This window comes from Marmota flaviventris, chromosome 3 (assembly GCF_047511675.1).
Source record: "Marmota flaviventris isolate mMarFla1 chromosome 3, mMarFla1.hap1, whole genome shotgun sequence".
Classification (NCBI taxonomy): domain Eukaryota; kingdom Metazoa; phylum Chordata; class Mammalia; order Rodentia; family Sciuridae; genus Marmota; species Marmota flaviventris.
This window is the reverse complement of record NC_092500.1, coordinates 79,497,429-79,525,167: the sequence shown is the minus strand read 5'-3', so window position 1 is coordinate 79,525,167 and position 27,739 is coordinate 79,497,429. Positions and strand designations below refer to the sequence as shown.

General features: G+C 35.8%; 1 protein-coding gene across 3 annotated transcripts in view; it reads right to left on the bottom strand.

Annotated features, from left to right (window-relative positions):
* Dennd5b (DENN domain containing 5B) overlaps positions 1-27,739 on the bottom strand; it is a 182,820-nt gene that overhangs the window by 96,795 nt on the left and 58,286 nt on the right. For all 3 annotated transcript variants that reach the window (XM_027934152.2, XM_071610002.1, XM_027934153.2), the window contains 2 exons: positions 24,326-24,435; positions 11,905-12,571 (listed from right to left, as the gene is read on the bottom strand). In XM_027934152.2, the coding sequence (XP_027789953.1) occupies positions 11,905-12,571; positions 24,326-24,435 (777 nt within the window). The remainder of the gene's footprint in view (positions 1-11,904; positions 12,572-24,325; positions 24,436-27,739) is intronic.

The following is a 27,739-nucleotide window of genomic DNA, read 5'->3' as shown; positions in this document are numbered from 1 at the left end:
ACAGCATGGTACTGGTACCAAAACAGACGGGTGGACCAATGGTACAGAATAGAGGACACAGAAACCAATCCACAAAACTACAACTTTCTTATATTTGATAAAGGGGCTAAAAACATGCAATGGAGGAAGGATAGCATCTTCAACAAATGGTGCTGGGAAAACTGGAAATCCATATGCAACAAAATGAAACTGAATCCCTTTCTCTCGCCATGCACAAAAGTGAATTCAAAATGGATCAAGGAGCTTGATATCAAATCAGAGACGCGCCGTCTGATAGAAGAAAAAGTTGGCTACGATCTACAGTCGGTGGGGTCGGGCTCCAAATTCCTCAATAGGACACCCATAGCACAAAAGTTAATAACTAGAATCAACAAATGGGACTTAATCAAACTAAAAAGTTTTTTCTCAGCAAAAGAAACAATAAGAGAGGTAAATAGGGAGCCTACACCCTGGGAACAAATCTTTACTCCTCACACTTCAGATAGAGCCCTAATATCCAGAGTATACAAAGAACTCAAAAAATTAGACAATAAGAGAACAAACAACCCAATCAACAAATGGGCCAAGGACCTGAACAGACACTTCTCAGAGGAGGACATACAGTCAATCAACAAGTACATGAAAAAATGTTCAACATCTCTAGCTGTCAGAGAAATGCAAATCAAAACTACCCTAAGATACCATGTCACTCCAGTAAGATTGGCAGCCATTAAGAAGTCAAACAACAACAAGTGCTGGCGAGGATGTGGGGAAAAGGGTACACTTGTACATTGCTGGTGGGACTGCAGATCGGTGCAGCCAATTTGGAAAGCAGTATGGAGATTTCTTGGAAAGTTGGGAATGGAGCCACCATTTGACCCAGCTATTCCCCTTCTTGGTCTATTCCCTAAAGACCTAAAAAGGGCATGCTACAGGGACACTGCTACATCGATGTTCATAGCAGCACAGTTCACAATAGCAAGACTGTGGAACCAACCTAGATGCCCTTCAATAGACGAATGGATAAAAAAAATGTGGCATTTATACACAATGGAGTATTACTCTGCATTAAAAAATGACAAAATCATAGAATTTACAGGGAAATGGATGGCATTAGAGCAGATTATGCTAAGTGAAGCTAGCCAATTCCTAAAAAATAAATGCCAAATGTCTTCTTTGATATAAGGAGAGTAACTAAGAACAGAGTAGGGACGAAGAGCAGGAGAAGAAGATTAACATTTAACAGGGATGAGAGGTGGGAGGGAAAGGGAGAGAGAAGGGAAATTGCATGGTAATGGAAGGAGACCCTCAGGGTTATACAGTGGAGGAGGTAGAGAGAGAGGAGGGGAGGGGAGGGGAGAGGTGGGGAGGGGGGAGGGTGGAGGACGGGAAAGGCAGCAGAGCACAACAGACACTAGTATGGCAATTTGTAAATCAATGGATGTGTAACTGATGTGATTCTGCAATCTGGGTATGGGGTAAAGGTGGGAGTTCATAACCCACTTGAATCAAAGTGTGGAATATGATATGTCAAGAAATTTGTAATGTTTTGAACAACCCACAATAAAAGAATTAGAGAAAAAAAAAATAAAATAAAATAATAAAGGGCCAAGGATGTAGCTCAGTGGTAGAGCTACAATACCCAGCACCAATAAACAATCTACTAGGACAAAAAAAAAAAAAAAGTAAAAGTAAGAAAAACTCTTTTTTATGCTTTTTTTTTAATTTTAATTTTTTATGACAGATAAGTTCTTAGCCAAACTCACCAAGAGAAAGAGAGAGAAGACACAAATTAATAAAATTAGAGATGAAAAAAGAGAAATCACCAGACAGCACAGAAATCCAGAGGATCATTAGGGACTGTTTTGAAAACTTATACTGCAAAAAAATCAGAAAACTCTGAAGAAACAGATATATTTCTAGACATATATGACTTGCCAAAATTGAATCAAGAGGATACAGAAAACCTAAACAGATCACTAACAATCAATGAGATAGAAGCAGTAATAAGAAGTCTCCCTATAAAGAAAAGCCCAGGATCAGATGGATTCTTAAGTGAATTCTACCAGACCTTTAAAGAAGAACTAATGCCAAAGCTCCACAAGTTATTTCATGAAATAGAAAGGGAAGGAACACTTCTATGAAGCCAGTATCATCCTGATACCAAAACCAGATGACAGATAAAGGAAAAAAAAAAAAAAAACTACAGATCAATATTCCTGATGAGCTTAGATGTAAAAATCATTAATAAAATATTAGCAAATCAAATTCAACAAAATATTAATAAGACTGTACATCATAGCCAAGTTGGTTTCATTCCAGGGATGCAAGTATAGTTTAATATGCAAATCAATAAATGCAATTCACCACATAAATTAAGGATAAAAATCACATAGTCATCTCAATAGATGCCTTCAACAAAAATCAGCACCCATTTGTGACAAAAATACTTAAGAAACTAGGGATAGAAAGAACTTACCTCAACATTATAAAGACTATATATGATAAACCCCAAAGCCAACAGAATGGGTAAAAACTGAAGGGATTTCCTTTAAAATCTGGAACAAGACAAGGGTGTCCATTCTCATTACTCAAAAAATTCCAGCCAGCACAATTAGACAAGAGAAGGAAATAGAAGGGATATAAATAGAAAGAAAGAAGTAAAATTATCCCTGTTTGCAGATGATATGATCCTATATTTAGAAGACCCAAAAAGTTCCACCAGAAGACTGCTGGAACTAATAAAAAATTTTTAGCAAAGTAGCAGGTTATAAAATCAACATACAAAAATCAATAGCTTTCCTGTATACCAATAATGAATATGTTGAAAAAGAAATAAAAATAATCCCATTTACAATAGCCATAACAAACAAAACACTTAGGAATAAATCTAACCAAGGAGGTAAAAGACCTCTACAATGAAAAACTATAGAAACTAAAAAAGGAACTTGAGGAAGACAAGAGATGGAAGATCTCCCATGTTCATAGACAAAACAGAATCAATACTGTTAAAATGGCCATATTACAAAAGTAATACACAGATTCAATGCAATGCGCATCAAAATACCAATGACATTATTCATAGAACTAGAAAAAACAGTTCTAAAATTCATTTGGAAGGATAAAAGACCCAGAATAGCTACAGCAATTCTAAGCCAAAAAAGCAATGTTGTAGGCTTCACAATATTTGTCTTCAAATTATACTACAGAGCTATAGTAATAAAAAATGTAGGGTCAACACTTCAAAATACAGGCACGGCAATGAGTTCCTCAATAGAACTCCTATAGCTAAGGAAATAATACCAAGAATTAATAAATGGGATGGCATAAAATTAAAAATATTCTGTACAACAAAGGAAACAGTTAAGAATATGAAGAGAGCTGGGATTGTGGTGGGAAGTGGTGGAGCACTTGCCTAGCTAGCATATGTGAGGCACTGGGTTCGATTATCAGCACCCCATATAAATAAATAAAGGTCCATCAACAACTAAAAAAAAAAAATTAAAAAAAAAAAGAATATGAAGAAAGAACTACAAAACGAAATTCTTTACTAGCTCTCTTCTGACAAAGTTTTAACAATCAGAATATGTAAGAACTGGAAAAAAATTCCACCAAAACCCCCCACAAATAACCCAATTCATAAATGGGCAAATGAATGCAACAGACACCCCCAAAAGAATAAATACAAATGGCCAACAAATATATGAAAAACATTTAACATCATTAGCAGTTAGGAAACGTACATCAAAACCATACTGAGATTTTAACTCACTCTAGTTAGAATGGCAGCCATCAAGAATACAAACAATAATAAATGCTAGAGAGGATGTAGGGGAAAAGGATCATTATTGGTGGGACTGTACATTAGTACAAGCACCAAGGAAATCAGCATGGAAATCAAAACAGTAGCAATGGAGCCACCATATGACCCAACTATATCACTCTTTGGCATTATTTATTTATTTATGCTGTGGATTGGGCCTTTATTTATTTGTATGCGGTGCAGAAAATCAAACCCAGGACCTCACACATGCTAGGCAAGCACTCAACCACTGAGCCACAACCCCAGCCCAACTCTTTGGTATTTATTCTAAAGAATTAGTCATCATACGACAGTGATACCTGCATATCCATATTTACAGCAGCATAATGCACAATAACTGAACTATGGAACCAATTTAGGTGTCCATCAATGTATGAATGGACAAAGAAAATGTGATAAATATACACAATGAAATTTTATTTGGCTATAATAAAATTAAGTCATTTGCAGGAAAATGGATGGATCTTAAGAGCATTATGTTAAGTGAAATAAGCCAAACTGAGAAAGTCAAGGGTCATACGTGAAAAGTAGAGAGTAAAAAGGAAAAGAAAGGTGAGGGGCGGGATCTCATGAAAATCAAAGGAAGACTAATAAGAGTAGAGAAAAGGGACCAGTGGAAGAGAGGAGAGGAGAGAAAGAGGAAATCCTGAGGAACTACACTGACTATTGTATTGTAAATTGTATTGTATTGACTAAATAAATTGTAATATTGTAAGCATGTATGAATTTGTTACAGTGAATTCCACTGTTATGTATCCTTACAACACACCAATAAAAAATGGAAAAAGTATGCTCATAGTGGTGAGGGGATGAAAAAGGTGTTTAATGAGTCCAAAGGAAGTAGAAGGGAGAATAAAAATAAAACCAGAAATTAGTAAAACAGAAAAAAAAATGATACAATATGGAGTGCCAATGAATATAAAGGCTGTTTCTTTGAAAAGAATAATCAAATTGACACATTTTGGGTAAAAATAATTGGGGAAAAAGTAGGCACACATAAATAGGAATGGAAAGAGGGACAGATATAGCAATGATTGAGAAAATAAGGAGGGCTGAAGTTTGTGGCTCAGTGATAAGAGCACTTGACTAGCATGTGTGAGGCCCTGGATTTGATTCTCAGCACCAAATACAAATAAATGAATCCAATAAAGTCCATCAACATCTAAAAATAAATAAATAAATAAATAAAAGAAAATAAGTAAACATATTAAGACTTTATGCTAGTTGGTTGAAAGCTTAAGAAAAAAATTCTAAGAAAAGACAACTGAGCAAAACTTTATTGAAGAAGAAATAAGTCTAGAAATATATAGTCCTTCTAGAAATGAGGACTATAGGTAATAAAACTATACTACATTTGGGATTCATACTAGATAAGTAAATTTTAGCTGCTCCTGCCCCTCACTCCCCACACACAAATGAGTAACTATGTGAGATGATGCATATGTTAATTTACTTCCTTATAATATCCTTTTTACTATTTATCTGTACTCCATATATTATGTGTATACCTTAAATATACACAAAATTAATTTTTACAAATAAGAAATAGGGGGGCTTCCAGGCTAGTAAACATATTGAGGTGAGGTAACATACTTGAAGAAGCCATTGAATCTCTACCCTAACCCCTACGCTTTCTCCTGTGCATCACTTCCATTTGGCTATTCTTGAGTTGTATTCTTCATAGCAAAACAGTTAACTTTGTATTTGTGAGTAAAGTGTTTTCTTGAGTTCTGGGAATCATTCTAGAAAGTTATCCAATCTAGGTGGCAGAAATTCCTAAATTTGTAGTCAGCTGGAAAGAAATGTGAGTCCAGGCACTCCGTTTGGGGCTAGAATCAGAAGTGAGGGAAGTCTTGTAGGACTAACTCTTAAACTTGTGGAGTTTGAAATTATCTCTCAGTAGTGTTAGAACTGAACTGGGTTGTTGAGTACCCAGATAGCATCAGAACTCGTGGGTGTCAGGGAGGAAAAAACCTCTCATTTGGTTTCAGAAAACACTTCTTCATTTGGTGTTAGAAAACATGCAATTTCTAGCATGATCCAGACTCTTAGAAACATATGGTTTAGGAAGAGGAACAAAAGGAGGGGAACCTTTGATTTCTAGGTAGGCATATAGTTACCTATATAGAAATCACAAATGTGCTAGGATCAGTGACCAAACAAAAGTTTACATTCAGAATTTAGACATGTGTCCGACTCCTATGGAGTTGATCCACTGGATAGTTAAGGAAACATAAGCCAGTAAGAAAAAAGTGAAACACAAAATTCCTTGGTTATGTTGTATGTAAGAACTAAAATGAAATCAAGATCTTGACAATGGATGAACTTCAAATTTCAAGTCAGTCTGATAATGACCATTAGCTCCAAAGCTACTTTTGAATGGAAGAATAATATAGAAACAACAGAGTACCTCTAAGACTTCTGATCACCAAAAAGGTGGTCTGCTAAGGGAAGGGCAAAATAAGAAACTACTGCTGGGCATGGTGGTGCACACCTGCAATCCCAGTGGCTCAAGAGCCTGAGGCAGGAGGATCTTGAGTTCAAAGCCAGCATCAGCAAAAGCAAGGCATTAAGTAACTCAGTGAGACTCTGTCTCCTAATAAAATACAAAATAGAGCTGGGGATGTGGCAGTGGTCAAGTGCTCCTGAGTTCAATCCCTGGTACCAAAACAAACAAACAAACAAACAAAACACAGAATGAAAGAAAAGAAACTACTGAAACCAGGGGATACAGTGTGAATCAAGTTTTCTCTCATTTTGTGTATCACTATCACCAGTTTCCTGAAGAACTTTTATAATAGTGACTAATTTAGGGACAGTATCTTTGTTTTTAAGAGCTATAGACAGGAAGAACATACTTGGACTTGCATAGTTGACATAAGACTCACAGGCTCACTATAGAACAATCACACATGGGGATTTATGATCCAGATACCCAAGTTATTCTTGAGGGAACAGCCAGGCTCACAGACTGGATAAAAGTCACTATGAGTTCTGAGGGGAGACTGCTTGACTTCTCTTGTAAATGCCAAGTGGAATACCTCAGATGAAGCATTTGATAGGTTTTATATGACAGCCCTGTGAGATTGGCTTTATAATAATCAGAATAGCTGCCCACAGAATATGTCCATTATCCAGGTCAAATGCTGCAATTAAGGAAGTTCCTATTAATGGGCACCTCAAGTAATATTACTGTTGCAAAACTGAATTGTCTGAAAAGCCTTATTCAATTTGCTGTGGAAGGCTTTACTCAGAACAGTTCTAAAGTGAAATGGAAATAGTTTATTCTAGATCTTATTACATGGGGAATGCAAGGATATTCCCACGAAGGAGGGGGCCTCTTTTCCCCTAGGGATAAACTAGAACTGTGAGAGACACTGCCAGGTTCTACAGTCACTTGAATGGTACCCTATAAACACCACTTGACTAACCAAAAGGAGCTGCTTGATTTACAGATGATAATTCCAAGGTGAACGGACAATATCCTGTTTGGAAGGCCATCACTCCAAACAAATCAGCTTAGTGGGCTGACTTGCATACTGTTTTTTCAGCAGTGATGAGAGAGTTGACAATGGTAAAAGTTCCTGTGTCTAGGTTTTTACCCACTCATGGGCAGGAGCCAATGACCTGGTCATACGGTCAGGTAGATGGGCAATGGAAAATTGGACTATTAAAGGGAGGCCTATGTGGGGTAGTCCCATATGCCTATTTCAACTGACCCAAATAAAGTCTTCCTTACTGTTTAAAAAGTATCACGAATAATTTTTAATAAGATTACATTCTTCACAAAAAATGGTGTTAAAATATTGGCTGGTCAAATCGTACTACTTTTAGAATCCAGGTCACGGAAACTTACTCTCTGCCATCAAAGTATCAGAATTGCTTTTATGATTTATAAATTCTACAACCAATAAGATATGATGTCCACTTGAGCATGACTAGCAATTTGGGATTAGCAGCCTCACAATTTCTTCAAGAAAACTGAAACTAGCTTCCACTTTCTGACAAGGTTTTTAATTCACACACAATTTACAAAAGTGAGGGGAAATTTAGGGGCATAGGGAGTAAAGCATAACAAACACACACAGGCATGCAGTGTGGAACTGTTAACTTCCTTTGTGAAGAGCCAAAGGAGGTAGGCAAGGCCCCTAAATATTCCTAAGGCTTTAATTATAAGTATTGGAAGTCAGACCACTAGTCAGGCATGATGGTGCTCATCTGTAATCCCAGTGACCTGGGAGACTGAGGCAGGAAGATCAAAAGTTGGAAGCTAGCCTCAGCAAATTAGTGAGATCCTGTCTCAAAATAAAAAGGTCTGTGGATGTAGCTCAGTAGTAGTGCCCCTGGGTTCAATCTCCAGTTAAAAAATAAAGGAGAAAGAAAGTTACACAATGATGTTTTAAATTCCCCATATTTCATTCTTCCACTATTCTTTGAAAAGAGAATCATACTCTGTTCTTTCCACTGTCCTAGCTCCACATATTTCCAGGCTATAGAAGAAAGTGCTGTTTTTTTGGGTTTTTTTGCACTGTGGATTGAACCCAGAAGCCCTTAACCACTGAGCCGCATCCCCAGCTCTTTTTTATATTTTATTTAGAGACAGGGTCTCGCTGAGATGCTTAGGGCCTTACTAAGTTGCTGAGGCTGGCTTTGAACTCACGATCCTCCTGTCTCAGCCTCCTGAGCCATTGGGATTATAGACATGCACCACAGAGCCCGGCAAAAGTGCTTTTTTTTTTTTTTTTTTTAATTTGGGGTTCCAGGAAAGAGCCTTCTCCGCCTGGATGAATTCTCTACTTAAAATTTCTAGCTTATTACCACTGCAAAGTGACTATGATATACACACTCTCTAAATAACAGATTGAATCTGTTTAAATAGGCTGTAGACCAGAATTTCAAATCAGTTTAGAGTGACATTTTCATCACTGAAAACCATCTACTCTGATACACTTTGGGTTTTCATGGTAATTGTTCAGTACTTGAAATTTTTTTTTTTTTTAATTTTATGGCATAGATTTATCAGTGAATAAGAAATGAAGTATAAAATGTTCTTTAATCCCCTCACACAGAGTCAGGAAGAGTGAAAGAAGGGACCAGAGCACAAATCAACATAATGATTCTTTCATCTCATGTATTTAAATGGAATGTCTTTCTCTAATGGGAGAGAGATTGTCAATGTTAAAATTTGCTTTTACACATAGCTTTCATTTTATATTTTGCAAGTATTTAGCACAACACCTTTATAACCGAGCCAAAAAATGAGTTCATAATTTAAATATAAATATTGATAACAGGTAAAGAAAGGCTAAAAGCAGTGCACAATACAATTAATGTGGTGGTTAAGTACTTGGACAAAAACTGATCCAAGCCCAATTCTTGGTGCCACCGCATTGCTTATTTGCTATATGATCTTAAACAGATTACTTAACTTTCCTGAGACTCAATTTCCTCATTAACAAAACATGGATTACAGCACTATTTAGTTGTAAGAGGATTAAATGTAGGGGAAAACCCCCATATGTACATGCATTTTTTTAGCACAATTCCTGATATCAAGTGATTTTAGTTAATCATTGTATCTGCACCCCACCCCTGCCTTTACTGTATGCACATAGGGGAAAAAATATAGTTCTAAGAGCTGAACATGATGGTGCATACTTAAATTCTCAGGTACTCGGGAAGCTGAGATGGGGGGATCACAAGTTCGAGACTAGCCTGGGCAACTTAGCAAGATCCCATCTCACACATACACACACAAAAAAATCTAGTTCTATTATTTCAGGATTCAGTCTCTTATATTCTCAGCAAAAGACCAAATTACCAAAAACTACTCAGAGAATAAAAACATGCCCATAAATACTCATTCTTCTTCATTTACAACTAAAATCAATTGGTAGTATTAATCAACTAAAACTTCAACAGATTCCTTAAAACAAATGGGACAAGCAAATCAGAGTAGAAAGATGGAGGCTCAGTTCAGATAAGCAAGTGAAAAATAAACTGCTATTTAACAAAGGAAGTATCATAATGGCAAATTTTCTTAAAAAAAAAAAAAAAAGCACAGTACACAGGATAAAAGAACATTTATTAGTATTTTTCCACTCCTTGGTGGTGAGGACATCACATCACATCACCCAAGGCTTCACATATGCTAGCCAAGCACTCTTATCACTGAGTTATACTCCCAGCCCATTTATTAGGCTCTTTAGTTGTAGATGGACACAATACCTTTACTTTAATTAATTTTATGTGGTGCTGAGGCTCGAACCCAGTGCCTCACACACACTGAGCTACAACCCCAGCCCTGTCAGGCTCTTAATCCTGGAACAAAAGCCTTTTGACTCTATGTATGCTGCTAGGGATCAAATCCAGAGCCTTGTACATACCAGGCAAGTGCTCTACCCTTAGCAAGACCCCAGATCAAACAAATGTCTTGACTATGTAATTTTTTAAAAGCTGTAGTTTAAATTAAGTAATATGTTGGACCTCTACAACTTAAGATAAGCATAATTTACAGAAGATTACATTAAACTAATAATAACTACAGTAATATCAGCTTCTCTTCCATTTAGTGCCACTTTATAATCCAAGCACTTTGTACAGGTTTTCTTATTTAACCTTCACAATAAATCAGTGGGACAGGGTGGGGACTGTTATCCTCATAAAAATAAGGGTACTGACACTTAGGAAAATTAAGTAACTTGCCCTTCATTATAGTTACTAAAGGATAGGGCAGAATTTGAACCCAGGATTGTTATGACTTCTAAAACCAATATAGGTTGGGCATTCCTAATTCAAAAATCTAAAAATTGAAATACTCCAAAATTTGAATACTACATGATGTGACTCTTCAACTCTACCTTCTTCAGGTTAGGAAGAGGAATTTACTTAAAGTTAAAATTTTCAGTTCCTAGTAGGTGATTTAGAAGTAATGATGAGCACTAAAAAAGTGAGAGCAAGAAGAAAGAAAATAAATTTAGACTGGCTATCAGAGAAGAACTTCCTGTCAACAAAAACTGAGACACTAGAACATATTATCAAAGAACATTACGTAGGATAAACTGGAAGAAAACACAACCTCATGAAGGGTTGTCAACACACAAATAGTGTCAACATACACACAAGATGGGAAAGTACAAATATAGCTAACTTGGCTCAGCCTCACTTATAATTTAAAATAGAAAAATAAAAAAAGAAAAGTGGTAAAATAAGCCTGACAGCAGCAGTCAGGAGATTGCACTAGCATTCTGCCAGCCTAAATACAAGTTAGCAAAACGCTAACCCAAATATTTATGCCACATTTTTCAAAGGATCCATCAAGGTACAGGTACTATTTTATAATTTTCTTCAATTCACTACCCCTTAAGACATGACATCTCTATTTCTTCTGTAAATTCATATTCAGATGGGAACTGGTATCCTTGTCTAAGCTCAACATTAGTAAATGTTAATGTACTGGAAAAATAAAACCCAGTTTGTTAGTTTTCAAGTGTGTAGGGAAATTTATGAATAAAAGATATCACAATGATAACAAACACACACACACCCTCTGGCAGAACTATTAGTTAAACTGGGAAAATCTTGTCTGTTTCATGCCTGTACAACTTCTCTTCTTCTCTCAAGTGAAATGTTCCCACAGGCAAAGTTCCAAAGTTGACTGCTTCAAGACACTTCAGAGTCATCAATTTCATTTATTCCTTTCCAATGTCAGCTGAATTTTCATCTGAACCTTTACTGATTTGTAAAAAATGGGAAGTCTATATATCCCTCCTCATAGTAACTGGTTTTCTTCACTTTCATGAAAAGAATGAATGTTTCTTTAATGAGGATTATATATTATCAGGAAAAAAGGGCTATTTCCATTAAAAATTAAATATGTCCAAACTGGTCTAGGTAATATTATTGTACTCTTTCCTGTTTTTCTCTATAGCACTGCCAACTCAAAGAGAAACAACATGTAGTTATTGGTTCCATCCATACCAGTTCCTTTTACACAAAACAGAAAAAACTCCTGACCATTAATTACATGGTTCTAGCAATATAGCTAAAGGAAATCCAGTATTTGAGGATGTAAATACTTGTTTTGGGAAAATAACACCTACCTTGTGAGTAGAGAAGGATCTGCATTTCTAAAAGAACACAGGTAAATACCTGCACCAGGTTCTCTAATCCCAGGAGCTCAAAAGCCTCATGAAGAGGGTAGTCAGAGAGGGGGAGTTCATTGGTCCCAGGCCTCTGGCAGATGACAGGTTCATAAACACCATAAAATTTCAGTGATCTCCCTGGAGGTGGAAGAGGTACTTCATAAAGAATATTATGGATGTAGCTCTCAAGCGGCAAGGGTGGTGGCTGCTGTGAGGTAACTGCCCTGTAAAGTTGGATGAGGAATTTCTTGCAGGCCTGCATAAAAGGTAGTGGTGTGATCAAGCATATACTTTTTGAAACATACAGGGTATCTCTGTTGATATCATAGGAGTTGTATCGCTGGAGTTTCAAAAGGGAAGTTGTATCGCCCTCATCAATGCTGCTTGCCAGTGAGTCCATGCTGCATGAGGATGAAGCATAAACACTGCTGTATTGCTCAGCGTTGTGCATCTGGTAGAGTGTCTGCATTGCTGTGCAGATTTGCTTACTTGTAACTTCTTCATAAAAAGTGAGAACAAAACCGTAGGTGCGAGAACCATCTTCCCGGGTAATTATAAATGAGTGAAACTGAGGGTCTTTACTTTCAGTTTGGGTTCTGAATGACAGCCCTTTAGGCATGCATAACTGTAGAGGAAATGGGGAGAAAGCATCAGAATACAGCATACAAACAACTTCAAACCTGAAAAAAAGATGTTTGGCTTTTTTTTTTTAACATTACAGAATTCAAAAGGACAGGTTTTTAATCTAGCTTTAACTTTAGCAATAGCCTTATATTAGAAATACATTGTAAGCTCACTTACATGTAGATAAAGGTATTTTTAAAAGGAATATATACATGCATATATCAGAAAAATAATCACTGTGTGGGTACTACAAGGAGGGGGTTTTATTAAGATTGAGAAGATCTTTTGGTCCCAGAAACCTCTAACCAAGCTTGTAACCTTGAACAAGTCATGTAACTTCTCTGAACCTCAGTTACTTTTACAGTTGCTACATCAATAAACTGAAGATGGAGTATGTAAAACACTTTACAAATATTTAAGTACCATTTTTGTGGCAATATGATGCTTCAAAGGAAAAGGGAAAAAAGTGAAGGCTCATTTGATAATGGGGAAAAAGTTTAAAAAAACAACAGTACCATCTTTGCTTTTTTTGAACAACATGATACTTTTAAAAAAAAAAAAAACTGAGCCACAATCCCAGCCCAATATGATATTTTATCTTAGAAAAAAATAAACAGAAAATGAAAACATTTTGATACTGACACAGAAGGGAAGAAACAAGACATTTTTGATTATTTGAAGTAGAGATTGAAGTTCTAGGTCTTAGGAACTAGCAAAATTAACTCAAACTTGGGAACAAAATTACCCAAGAAGCTAAAGATTCTAAATTTAGCATCTCATGCATTTTGATGCTTAAAAGGCATGAGATACTAAATTCTTTAAAATATTTCAAATAAATTACAGAAAATTAGAAATATACTAAAGAAATAAGAACTTGTAATTCAATCATATTCAAAAATAATCTTATTTGTTTTATGTATTTCTTTCTACTTTTGTATTGCAACATACTTTCTGCATTGAGATAATTTTATCATACATTATTACATTTTTCTATTTTCCCTCCAATTTAATAAACAATGTGGTGCAAAATGTAGACATTCTCCCAAATTCCTGCATTACCAAGAAAGCACAATTCACCTTAAAAGTTATACATCCTTCATATTGTCAATGTTTATTAAGTGCCTTTGGAAACTAGACCCCGTGCTGACCTACAATGGTGAGAAACACATGGTCCCTCCCTTCTAGGGAGGTCCCAGCCCATAGTATGAAAGATGAATGTAAAAAAGAAAATCATAAATCACGAAGTATGCAAAGTGCAAAGATAAGATAAATGCAGGTTGATTTAGAAAAAGATAGCAGGAAAGCATATTAGGAAAAAAAGAAAGCTATCACATAAAAATGAAGTCCAAATTGAAACCTGAGGATGGGTATAATAGGTGCTGGTCAGATGAATATGATTCTAAGCAAAGGAACAATAGGTGAAAAGCCAAGAAGGAAGAACAAATGGATTCGAGGAAGTGAAACCAGGTCAGTGTGGGTGGAGCACAGAATGCAAGGTGGGGGGATGTGATAAGAAAGCAAGAGAAATAATTAGGGGCCTTCCTGGAGGGCCTTGGTGACCCCTATTAGAAATTTGAAGACAATGGTAGCCTTTGAAGGATTTTTAGCAGGAGGAGCCTAGAATGTGATAAATCTGAGAATATCCATCTCCCAGCACGGAAAGGCAATGGTTTTCAAAGGGGTCCAAGAAGGAAAGGACAATGCTTCAGTGTCTAGGAGGTAGTGAGAGGTCAGAGGAGAAACAGGGAACAGCTTCCCTCCCTTCCTCAGGCACATTCCATTTGAATTTGTTTTGTAGAGTTTCGTATTAAAATTTCTGGGTTACCACTGCTTAAAAAAAGCACAAAATCTTAATGGACAGGATTAATAAAACAAATTTTCACTGAGCATGAAGATGGGTGGGTGTACTGACTGCTCCTCATAACCACTTGAAATCATGGGCCAGCCTTTTTTCCTAAAACCTCTAGGCTCTGAAGCCAAGTCATCAATTTATATCACCACATCTCGGTTTTCTTTTCTTTCGTGGTACTGCGATTGAAAAGGGGCACTCTATTACTGAGCTACATATCCCTAACTCTTTTTATTTTTTGAGATAATGTCTCACTGAGTTGTCCAAACTGGCTTTGTAATTGCCATCCTCTTGTCTCCTGAGTTGCTGGGACTATAGGTGTGTGCAATAGTGCCCAGCTGAACTTTACTCTTAACTAAATAATTACTTCACTATTTCCATCAAGATGTCTAATTTACCATGGCCAAAACTGAAAGCCTGATTTGTTCCTCCAAGCTTGTTCCCCCCATATCTCCATCCATCCATCTACTTTGCCTAGTATAAAAACCTTGAGTAATCTTTTACCTCTCTCTTTCCTTCTCATTCAATTATCCAATCCATGAGCAAATATTATGAAATGTACATTCAAACATATATTCAGAGACAACTTACTTCTCTCTTTCTCTTAACTCTCTACTCCATCTTCTTCTCTTGCCTGGATGACTGTGATATCCTGCTAACCATTTTCCTTGCTTTTGCCCTTGTTCCCCATAATCTATTCCCCATAGAGCAATCAACATGATCCATAAAAATGTCAGATTTTGTCACTCTTCTTAAAACTCTCAATGGACTCTTACCTCAATAAAAGCCAAAGTCCTTACTATAGTAGGGCCCTATGGCCTGGCTCCAGCAACAGTCTGCCCTCATCTTCCACTATTCTTTACCCACTCTTCTCCAGCAACACTGGCATGCTGCCTTTCTGTGAACAGGACTAGCATGCTCCTGTCAAAATCTGTTCTGTCACCTGGAAATGACTTCCTGTAGGTGTATAAATGGCTTACTCTCTGTGGCAGGCTATTTTGTAAAAATGGTTCAAACAATATTTCTAGTTCCACGCACTCTTCTAGTACTTTGCCAACCTCCCATTGAGGGGTAGAGTCTACCCGTCTCCTTGAACCTGGGTAGGCTGCTGAAAGTGCTCACATCAGAGAGTAACAAACTGTTCCCACAAATAGCCAGATAAATATTTTTAGGCTCTGCAGACCACAGTATTGTCCTAACAACTCAACCCTAGCACTGTCGCAAGAAAACAGTTATGATAACACATACGGGAATAAGTATGACTTTTGTAAAACAATTATGTTAATAAAAACAGATGGATAGATTTGGACAGGAAGACATGTTTGCCCAAACCCTGACCTAATCAAGTAAAATGCAACAGCAGTGACAAGTAACCAAGTGACTTTTGAAGCAAGCCTAAAAGTGGCAATACAGCTTCTACCTCTCTTGCTGGTCAAACATCTTGGAAGCCCTGAAGTAATATATAAATCTGGCTAACCTGAAGCTTCCATGCTATCAAAACCAATTGGAGAGACCATAGAGACACAAGTAATATGTTTGTCTAAAAAATTGTAAAAACTAGCCCCAGGAGGTCAAGGTTGACTGCAATGTTTCAGCCCAAGCTATGAGTAAGGCTATATTTGATTTTAATCTTTAGGCTTCAAACCTCTCTAGTGCATGCTGAGAAGAGAACAGGGGCAGCCCTGTCAAAATCTATCCAAATCACATATTTGTAAGCAAAGTAATTATTCTGTTGTTTTAAATCAAGGGCCAATAAACCACAGTGTTTATGTTAAATCCAATCTGCCACCAGTTTTTTTTTTGGTGGGGGTGGGGTGGTGGGGTGGGGTACTGGGGATTGAACTCAGGGGCACTCAACCACTGAGTCACACCCCCAAGCCCTATTCTGTATTTTAGAGACAGGGTTTCACAGAGTCACTCAGCACCTTGCTAAATTGCTGAGGCTGGCTTTGAACTTGTGATCCTCCTGTCTCAGCCTCCGGAGCTGCTGGGATTATAGGCATGTGCCATTATGCCCGGCTCCTGCCACCAGTTTGGTAAATAAAATTTCACTTCAAACAAGTCACACTCTTCATTTATATATTGTCAATAGATGTTTATCTATTACCCAACAACAGAGCTGAATAACTGTGACGGAATCTGTATGCCCACAAGACCTCAAACATTTACTATCTGATCCCTTATGGAAAAAAATTGCCATCCCTTGTTTTAAGCCAGTAAGTAATACAAGCATGGGTTGTTTTTTGTTTTTTTTAATGAATCAACAGATAATCAAAATGTTCCTTTACTTCCTTGAAGTCTAAATAAACATTGCTTTAGAAAAGTCTTCCTCTACCTTTCTATTAAAAAATGGTGTTTTTCTCATCCTTTAAATGCTATCAGAATGCTACTTCTCTAAAAAGTCCTTTTTTGTATAGACAAGCAATTAAAACCTCGCATCACTATATACTTGGACAATATAGAGATATGCATTATTAGCTCTAATTTTATTTCATCTCTAGGTTGTAAACTACTCAAGGGCTGGTACTTTATTTCAGAAACCTTAAATAGTCAAGTATAACATGCATTGAACAATATATTATTTGGGGCCAAAATAAATGGTGATTGATGAAAACAAAAGGAAAAAAAACTATGACGCTAAACAGTATAACAGTGGCTTTACGCTGCTGGGAGCTGTACTTGGCAGAGTTAATTTTACTTCCCCTCCCTTTACTTGTCATTCTAAATTCTAAAGAAAAGCCTCACCTAAATGATTAAGATGTTAATTAGTAAATAAACTTTTTGTAGGTTTATGCTAAGAGCCAAGTATATGATGCATGGCATTTTTAGTCGAAAGGTGACGCCAGCTAGCCATTGAGATGATATGATTATGTTAAGATTTGCATTCATATGGATATTGGACCCCTGCTGTTCACCTAGGCCTCCTGGAGAGTTCCCATTGGTTGGGGAAGTACAGTAGGAGGGAGTTCCGGGGGAGGAGCTCTCTGCGGGTCCGGGAGGAGGCCGCGTGGGTGGAAAAAATCTTCCCGGGCAGTACCGGACATTGGCGGCAGTTTCAAAAAATAAACTTTGTTCCTGCTTGAGTGGCTCGTGATTTTGTGCCCAGCCAGACTGCGGCAGGTTTATAGAACCCAACATCTGATGCCCTTCAGATAATGTCAGAATGTGTAATGCCCCTCTTTATTCTAGTCCTGTGCATCAACCAATACAAAGTATTAAACTGCTATGAGGTTTACTTGCAGAAAAGTAATATGTTTGTCTAAAAAACTGTAAAAACTAGCCCCAGGAGGTCAAGACTGACTCCAAAGTTTCAGCCCAAGAGGTGGGGGAGAGTGGGACATAGACACATGCCCTGAATTACAAAGACCCCATTCAATACACTCTGCCTGCCCACTCTCCTTCCTTTCCCACCCTATAAAAGCTCTTTGTGTACCTGACTTTCCCAAGATGATAGACTCCACCAATTTTCTCTGGGTCAGTCCTTAAACAAACTGATTTCCTCCATATTAACTCTCATCTCATAAGTATTGGCTTTTGAAGGGTGAGCAGGCAGACTTAGGTTCAAGAACAGCATCAGTATACCAGTAAAAATGTCTTTATGTCTCACATCACTGAATATAAGACTAGGAGAGAACTAAGGTAGATTTAGTTAAATTATATATATATATATATATATATATTAACAAGAATTAAAGTACTATGTATATCTGCATAGAATAAGATATAAACTTAAACCAGGCGGGGTGGTGTATGCTTGTAATCCCAGCAGCTCAGGAGGCTGAGATAGGAGGATCATGAGTTCAAAGCCAGCCTCAGCAACAGCGAGGCACTAAGCAACTCAGTGAGACCCTGTCTCTAGATAAAACACAAAATAGGGCTGGGGATGTGGCTCAATGGTTGAGAGTCCCTGAGTTCAATCCCTGGTACCCCACACCCCATACGCCCCCAAAAAGACATAGACTTAGATAAACCTGATGAATACCTGGATTTGCTAAACGGAAAACTGCTTATTCCTAATCTTGGGAAATAACTGTATAATGAAAGGCTGCACATGGCAGGATCCTTTCAAGACCCTGCATTCAATTTAAAGCTGTTTTTATTATAACAATAAGTAATGAATTACTGTGCTGGTACTATAAATGAACTCATGTGACACATTTACTATAGTCAATAAAGATTATAGAAGGGATGATGTGAATTACTATTGCTCCAGGTTACTTCAAGTTGTTTAGCATAGTGCATGGCACATCAGTATTTGCTGAATGAATGAAAGAATGAGAAAGAAAACAAACAAACAAAAAATCTTGGGTACAGGACCTAGATTTAGTTCATCTCTTGATCTAGCCTGAAGTTCTCTTTTTAGTAAACTATACAGAGACTTCCAAAATCAACATAAAGATTTACTTTTGTTGGGGCTGGGGTTGTGGCTCAGTGGTAGAGTGCTCACCTAGCATGCATGAGGCACTGGGTTCGGTACTCAGCACTACATAAATGTAAAATAAAGATATTGTGTCCACCTAAAACTTAAGAATAAATGTTAAAAAAAAAAAAAGATTTACTTTTGTTGATAGGCTTTTCTGAACATAGTAAACCACAAAATCACAGTTCACACTGTTTTTTTAAACAGTTGCCAAATATTCCCTTAAAGGTTTGTAGGTTTCTTGAGCACATATTCAAGCATTTACAAGAAAAGCTTGCCAAAAGTTGTATGCAAAGTGAAGAAAGATTTTCTATGCTGCAAATAATAGATGTAATTTTTTTTCTTAAATGCTCTTCCTACAAATAAGAAAAATAAGGTATATTTCTAATCTGGAAACCATGAATTCAAAAATATTATTGCTTTCTCATTTTTATTATTTTGGAGTACTGGGGATTGAATCAAGGGGTGCTTTACCACTGAGCTACATCCCTTGTCCTTTTCATTTTATATTTTGAGACAGGGTCTCATTAAGTTGCTTAGGCCTTGCTAAGCTACTGCAACGGGGCTTGAACTTGCAATTCTCCTATCTCAGCCATCCAAGTCACGGGGATTACAGGCATATGCCACCATGCCCAGCTGCTTTCCCAGTTCCTATGGCTGTCCTCAAACTTGCAATCCTCTTGCCTTAGTCTCTCGAACAGCTGGGATTTCAGGTATGTACCAGAACCTACCACTGTATTTTAATAATCTATTGTTATCCCTTAATATTGCTATTACTAATAATATCTCATTTCACCTTTCCACAATAAAATAACTAAATATTAGAGTTGTAATATTATGACCAGATTGCCACATTTAACTAAATTACTTTAGCCAAAAGATGATAACAATGCTGTCTGAACCTGTCCCAGTTAGAGTGAACAAATATCTTCATCTCTCTGGACCCTTTTAGGCAGTTTGGCTAGAATTTTTAAAATTAATTATTTATTTATTCTTTTTCCATTTTCCTTTTTTTCCCCCCTCTTTTATTGTTGGCCAGAGTTTTACAATTCACTTTTCCATATTCTACAGTTCTCAGGCTCCATGGCCTCTCCCTCATTATTCAAATTAAAAAAAATTATTCAGAAGAGCTGGTCAGTTTGCCTTCCTTTATCCCTCCCCCTCCTTTCCTTTTGTCTCTTCTCTCTTTCCCTCTTTTAATAAACATTTATTTTATTCCATGCATTACGCCGACTTTGGCAACTAATTAAAGAAACCATAAAAATAATCCCTTCCTTCAGAGAGCTCACATTCTAGTAGGAAAAACAGACATACAAACCAACAATTACAAAACATTATGATCAGTGCTACAGTGGAGTGTGTTCAAGATGTTACAGGGAGAAGAAAAAGCACCTAACTACTACTGTTTAAGAGATGATTTTGCACCTGAACAGACAAGAATAAGAAACAGAAGTATTATAAACAAGCAGCTCGGGCTGGGGATGTGGCTCAAGCGGTAGCGCGCTCGCCTGGCATGCGGGCGGCCTGGGTTCGATCCTCAGCACCACATACAAAACAAAGATGTTGTATCTGCCGATAACTAAAAAATAAATATAAAAAAAAATAAATAAAAAAATAAACAAGCAAGCATTTCTTCATTTAATAAATGATTTGAGCATTCAATAATTTGTGCAAAGCTAGGGACCTAGCAAGGAATAAGAGAAACTGTGTCTGTCCTAGTGGTACTTACATTATTGCAGGAAATATAGAGGTATCTACATAATTAGTTACGTAATTAATTATTTAATTGTAACTGGGACAAGTGCTACAAAAAGGTGCAATGTACCAAGAGACCTGTTAGAAAGTTAAGAGGGCAGTGGAAAGGAATGGCTTCTCTAAGGACATGTTTAAAATGAAATCTTAAAGATCAATTAGAATTCACTAGGTAAAGGAGAAGTAGAAGAAGAAAAACATCAGCATAAATAAGAGTGATAGTGTGAAGAATGGGATGGGGCTGGGGATTTGGCTCAAGCAGTAACGTGCTCGCCTGGCATGCGTGGGGCCCTGGGTTCGATCCTCAGCACCAAATAAAAATAAAATAAAGATGTTGTGTCCACTGAAAACTGAAAAATAAATATTAAAATATTCTCTCTCTCTCTTTAAAAAAAAAAAGCATAAGTACTTCTTATCTTTAAAAAAAAAAAAAAAAAAGAATGGGATGGATAGGAGCAGAAGACCAGTTTGACTATAGGAGTCCAGGTAAGCCATCTTGGTGGTTTGGGCTAAGGTGGGTGTGTGGAAACAGAGGAAGCAGATAAATAATTAATTATATAGGGGAGAGGGAGAAAAAGAATTTTCAAGGACAACCTTCAGATTTTGGCTTAGGCAACTAGGTGGATGGCTGTACCATTCACTGTCCAAGATTAATGGGAAGGACTGTGAATTCAATTTTAGACATGCTAAGCTTGAGATGCCAGTGAAATATTCTAGCTAAAAAGTTAAAGAAAACAGGTGGGGCCCATGAGCAATGGCTGAATTAGTCCCAATCCTATGATTTTACAGTAAGGCATAAACTTAAATGAGTCAAAATAAAGCCTTACTTTCATTATAATATCAAACCTGAGTACCATTTTTGGTTATCCATTTCAAATTTAAATACTTGTTTAGTATATAAAAAGTATGTAACAAGTATCTCCCCTTTTGCTCTGAATGTTGCAAGATGGACATCTGAATAGTCGTCTTCTGCCAACATTTTACCTTTTACTCTTTGCTCATCATTCTACTCTATCCTTCTTTGTGATCAAAGTAAACTGCAAACTTACAGCTTTATAGATTGCAAAGAACTTTATAGTAGTTATTACACTTTTAATTAAAACATCATTTGTCAGATTATTTTGTTTAGGACAGATATATAAAATGGAATATTTATATTTCATATAACTTGCTTAAAAAGATAGTGATCATTTCTTCTTCCTAAAAATTCCTAGGTACCATGCATTCTTATTAAGAATAAGATCTATCTACTAGAACATTATATGAATAGTCATAGATGCCAATATTCAGGTTACCTCAAAGAGAGCTGAAAATGGGACTGGTGGGAGACAGTGGAAGAATTTTGGCTCTGTTCTGCAATGCTTAGTTCCATTTAAAACAACAAGTAAAGCTAAAGTGAACATGTCAATGTTGATATGTGTTAATACTATATATTGAGTATATGAACGTTGGTTGTACTGTTCTGTTTTACGATACTTCAAATAATTTTTTCATAAAAATCTCTGAACTGGCAACCAAGACATAAAAAGCAATTAATTTAGAAACAATTTCACCTGTCACATATTTATTTTGTATTATATTTGCACTCTACTCAAACATATGGAATTTTTTATATAACCAAGTTCATTGCTTTGTATTCTTAATTTATTTGTGAAATTAATGACCTCTATGAAAATCACCACTGTTACTTAAAAGAGGAATGACTAATATACAGAAGGCAATAACTTGGAGTGGGATTTTGCTAAAGGCAAGATAAAGCTTTATAACTTTAGGCAAGAATAAATTATAGCTTAATACAAATGCACTTACTAATAAATCAAAGACAAAATTAAGGGCAATAAATCTATGACTCAAACACAAACTGGTTTAATGGGATGCTTTTGAAGATTTTCCAGGAGTACAAGCAAATCCTTTTAGATTTGTAGTTAAAAAAAAAAAAAAATGCCATATGGTATTTAACCATCAAAACGCAGTCTTTTCATTTATTTTTTTAGAGGAAAATGTTTGTTCCTTTTATAAAACAACCTCAGAAACAAGAGGTTAAAAAAAATACCAAAGACAATCAAAGAATTTGATAATTGCTTTAAAGATGAATGCTTTTCAGACAAAAACAAAAGCTATCATGGACATCTATTCATTCATTTAATTGACTAAGAGAAAATACACCAACTGTGGCTTTTTGTTCAAATGACTACAGATTAATACTGTAGGAAGAGCCTACTTTTGGACATTATTCTGATTTCTCACAAAATAATTTATACTTTGAAATATCTTACTAAATTAAGAAGATTAAGTTCTAACCTCTATTCACATTCTTATATATTTTTCTATTGCTTCAGTTGGACACTCTTTTCCTTAATACCTCTCTATTAATTTGCTGGTGTAGGCAGCTGATAAATTATTTTTGCCACTGCTATTTGTTATCTATTTAGTCAGAGTCTTGGTTAGGTTCCTCTAAGTCTCCCAAAGATAACTAATGATTGTGCTCTACCCACTATCTATATACTCTTTTCATCAAAGATAAAACTAAGCATTCACAGTATTCATTTCCAACAAAATGTCAACTCCGGTTATTTTAGTATTGGATAAGTTTGGGGAAATACATTTTGCTCTGTAAAGAATCAAAATTGAAGTGCTAAGTGCTTTAGGCATCAGTTCTTACAAAAAGCACCATGCTTTTCCTTTCCCTTTCCTGGAGCAACCTCAGACTGCAAAGTTTTTACTGTGATATTACCAAGGGTTAAATGTACCCCATACCATTTCTGATGCAAACCAAAACATAGTTTTTCTCTAGAGAAAGCAGCAGGGGAGTGAGGAAAAAAGTAAGCTAGAAAGTAAAAATGTTCAGGGGTTGGCCTCAAATCACTGCATGACTTTGGGCAAGTTACTTAATCTCCATAAAATGTGAACAAGAATTCACTGGGTACATGTAAACATGTATGTGAAAATAACACACCTTGAAGTACCTAGCAGGCATCTACTAAATATTAATTTTCTTTTCCAAAAGTATCAGATCATAATGGGATTTTTTTTTATGTCTTCCAGTTCTCTTTTTAAATTCTCAAAAAGAACTATACCTATCATAGCGTCTCAGTTCATCATTAATCATTTCTGTGTCTATCAAGACTGATGTCTCATTTGCTCAGTTTGTGGCCTCTTGAATTATGTAATCACAGAGTTGATAGAGGTTCAAAATAGTATCCAGGCTTCTAAGAAGGACTCTTCCTAAAGTGATCAGAAAACTATGACCTACTTTATTTTTAAGAATCTCTAAAGGAAACTTTTAATCACCTCTGGTTAACTTATATTGATTACCATTCTTTATAACAAATTCATACTCATGTCTAAACGAAGTATTTAAGTTCCTTTCCATCTTCATGTTGTCTGTGAAAATGACAAATGATAGGCCCTCCACACAACATTTCTTAAAACATAAAAACTGAAACCATGTTTCTTCTATCAGGCAAACAGAGTAATTTCACTGTTTATCAAGGCATCTCTGTATTAGTACAAACCTACAACATAGCTTAAAAATGGGCTTTGGGGGTCTGTTGTATAAACCTGTTAGATGTGAGAATCCTGGGCAAGTAACTTCTCTGTACTTCAGTTTCCAAATCTATAAAGTATGAACGATAATTAAATGAAATAACATAGACATTCAAAATATAGTCATTATTGCCATTTAGTAAAATAAAAGGAAGGCTGAAGAGAGAATGAAGGTGGGGGGAACATACCATATTCACTGCATCTTGATCAAAGGGATTCCATTCTATATTCTGAGGGTAGTGGGCCAGAACTTTGGATTTGAATGTTCTTCTCAAAGGACTCTGGTCAAAATTTTCACCTAAAACGAATAATTAATAATTGGTTAATATCTAGAACCTTTTCCAAATCACATTATAGTTTTATATTTATTTTGTAGAGTATTTACTTATAATGTTGAAATGTGATTCGAGTTCTACTTCCAATAATCTGAGTTGTAAAATTCCCAGTGGATAACTGGCAAATTGTTAATAAGAGAACTGAATTTAAAACTTTAGAATCTGTGAGGCATCAGGATTTCGAGTTCAAAGCCAGCCTCAGCAACTTAGCAAGGCCTTAAGCAACTCAGCAAGATCCTGTCTCTAATAAAATACAAAAAGGGGCAATGGTTAAGTGCTCTTGGGTTCAATTCCCAGCATCAAAAAAACAGAAACGCAGAAATGTCAGAATCTGAATTTTAAAAACAGTAGTTTTACAATTAATACTAAAAATCAAGTGTAAAAATAATCTCTGCTATAATATAATCATTGCATTCATTTCAATATATGATAATATAAATCTCTTATATGGAAACATTTAATTTACTAAAGAAACATACTGATTTAAGCTAATCATATTTCTTATGATCTATATCTATATATTCATACACAGATAGACCCAATGTTACAGTGCACACAGGAGGCAATTTTGTTTGAATTTCTAAAACAAACAAACAAACAAAAAACCCTCTCTAATATATGTGATTTTATATATAGACTCTTAGGTAATATAAAACCTAAGAGTCTTATATATTTTTCTATTGCTTCAGTTGGACACTCTTTTCCTTAATACAAAATTAGAAACATCACTGCTAAAAGGGGCTGGGGATGCAGAGCAATGGTACCATGCTTGCTTAGCAACTGTGAAGTTCTGATTCCCCAACTACCATAGGGAGTTTAAAGAAAAAAAAAAAAAAAAAAGAAACATTATTATTGAGTTATCTAATTTAGTGGACAGAACACATTAAACACATTAACCTTTTTTAAACAATGAACTATTCTAAGTTAAATTCATCACCTGATAAAATTCTGCAAAGATTAGACTATATTTTATGTAAAAAATTCAATAACAGCTGTCATATCAGTTCTTTATCTCCTTGACTAAATTAATTCCCATAAGACCTGTTATTCCCAAATGCCTTAGTTTCATAAAATGTTTTAAGATGAATGGATCTTAAATTTCCAATGTCAAAAAGTTGAGATCAAGGAATTAGAAACTTGAAGCAATTTCTTCCTGTCTCCTGTGTTTTTCTACTTTCAAAGTTCTAATTAAGTGCAAAATACTAGCTGTTATAGCAAAATATAAATGCCATTTACCAGTATTTGCATAATTAAAAATATCACTAGGCAATCTGAATTACAAGTCATACTCTGACATCTTGTGACTCAATTTCCATTTTGGGTAAAAATATGAATAGTTATTAAAACACCTTTGAGTGCAAAACTTAGCAGATCACAGAAGGAGGGAAAAGTCACACTATAAAATCTTGTTGGAGACTGCAATATGAAATACATAGGAGCTTTTATGAATAAGGGCACATAATTTAAATGTATTTACAGAGGCAATTAAAGTGCTGTTTCTTTTTAAAAAATATTTATTTATTTACTTTAGTTTTAGGTGGATACAATATCTTCATTTTATTTTTATGTGGTGCTGAGGATCGAACCCAGTGCCTCACACATATTAGGCGAGTGCTCTTACTCTGAGCCAAACCACAGCCCTAAAGTACTGTTTCTAATTGAAGTATTTGGTTAATGATAATTTTCCTTTGGATTTCTCTGATTTAGGCAAGTACTACATCCCTACATCTTTCCATTCCACACTTCAGTTTCTAAGAGTAGAGAGCTTTCACCTCCAGAAGAGAAACTGTTAAAGAACAGAAACCCCTAAGAAGAGTTCATCAATTTTTGCACCATGATCCAAGGTTATATAAATACCAAAAAGTCAATGGAGACATGGGAAACTATCCATCAGTCAATGTAGCTAAAAGTTCAGAACCAAAGTCAAAGTTCAGAACTGTTGACTTCAGGGTAAATGATGTCCTTAAGCTGATATAAAATTTTAATGTGAACACAAAATTTACTTTACTTTAGGGCTAAGAAAAAGCAAAATAAAACAAAAATTCCCTTCTGATTCTAAAAAAACTATGCTGCTGACTGTGCTACTGATGCAGCAACAAGCATATTTTGAGATAACATAGAGTCATAAGAAACCCTTTCCTATGCCCACCATCACAGACCAGAAATGCTTGATTTTATCATCCATAAATTTTAGTAAAATATGAAACACTATAACAGTGGTAGAAAGAGCACATAATCCAGGATATAAGTCCTTGCAACACTTACCTTTTAATGATTTCCTGCCTGTTTTTGGTAAAAATAGTGATGTTATCTTTATTCATATATCAAGTTAATAATGGGACAGAAGATATATCAGAAAAATCATAAAAGTGCATTCTCAATATAATTGTTCTATTACCTAATGCTACAACTTCTTGAGGATCATCAAAGCAACAAGAGATTACCTCCAAAATTATAAAAACATAAAATACACAAAACAGTAACTCAAGTATAAGAAAATAAAACCACTGCCACCACCACTATCTCTACCACCATCACCACCTCTACCACCATCACCACCTCTTAACACCATTAAAGAGGGAGCAATAGGAAAGATCATTCTTAAATATACAGCGGTCTTGGCAAATATTATTTTGAAGGAAATGAGGGAAAGAATAAACTTTTCTGAAATTCTAATATCACTGTTAGGGATTCAGAAATGAGTGGATGCAGTACCAGCCAGAGAAGAATATCTAGGAAGAACAACCTACTCTTCACATTTTGAATGTATGTTTTATAAAACTAACTTCGAATTCACTGCTAGGACTAAACAGAAAAAATGACTAGGTCTGAAAATCTGGATTCCCAGGAAATGGAATTATATATAAATATCCTTCAGTTAAGCTAAAGTTTATCTTTTAAAAATTATACTTAAACAAACAAGAATTATAAATTTGTAGCAATAGTAATATTCTTGAGGGTGCCTGGGTTCAATCTTGGCGACTGACTTGCCAAAAACACTCCAAAAAATGAGCTTACATATTAATAATATCCTTGCCATAATTATATATAGATTGAGTAGTATTACTAAATAATCAACTAAATTTAAGATGCAATTAAGCCTTCTCTCCTAAGAAAGTAGGAAATATATGCCAAGACAGCTTAAAGACTAGTGAATACATTTTTTCAAGGCCTGAAGCAAATGAGGTCTTTATGAAAATTAAGATGCAGACAAGAGAACAGAATACAAAATAATATCTTTAGATGATCTCTCCAAACAAAACTAAA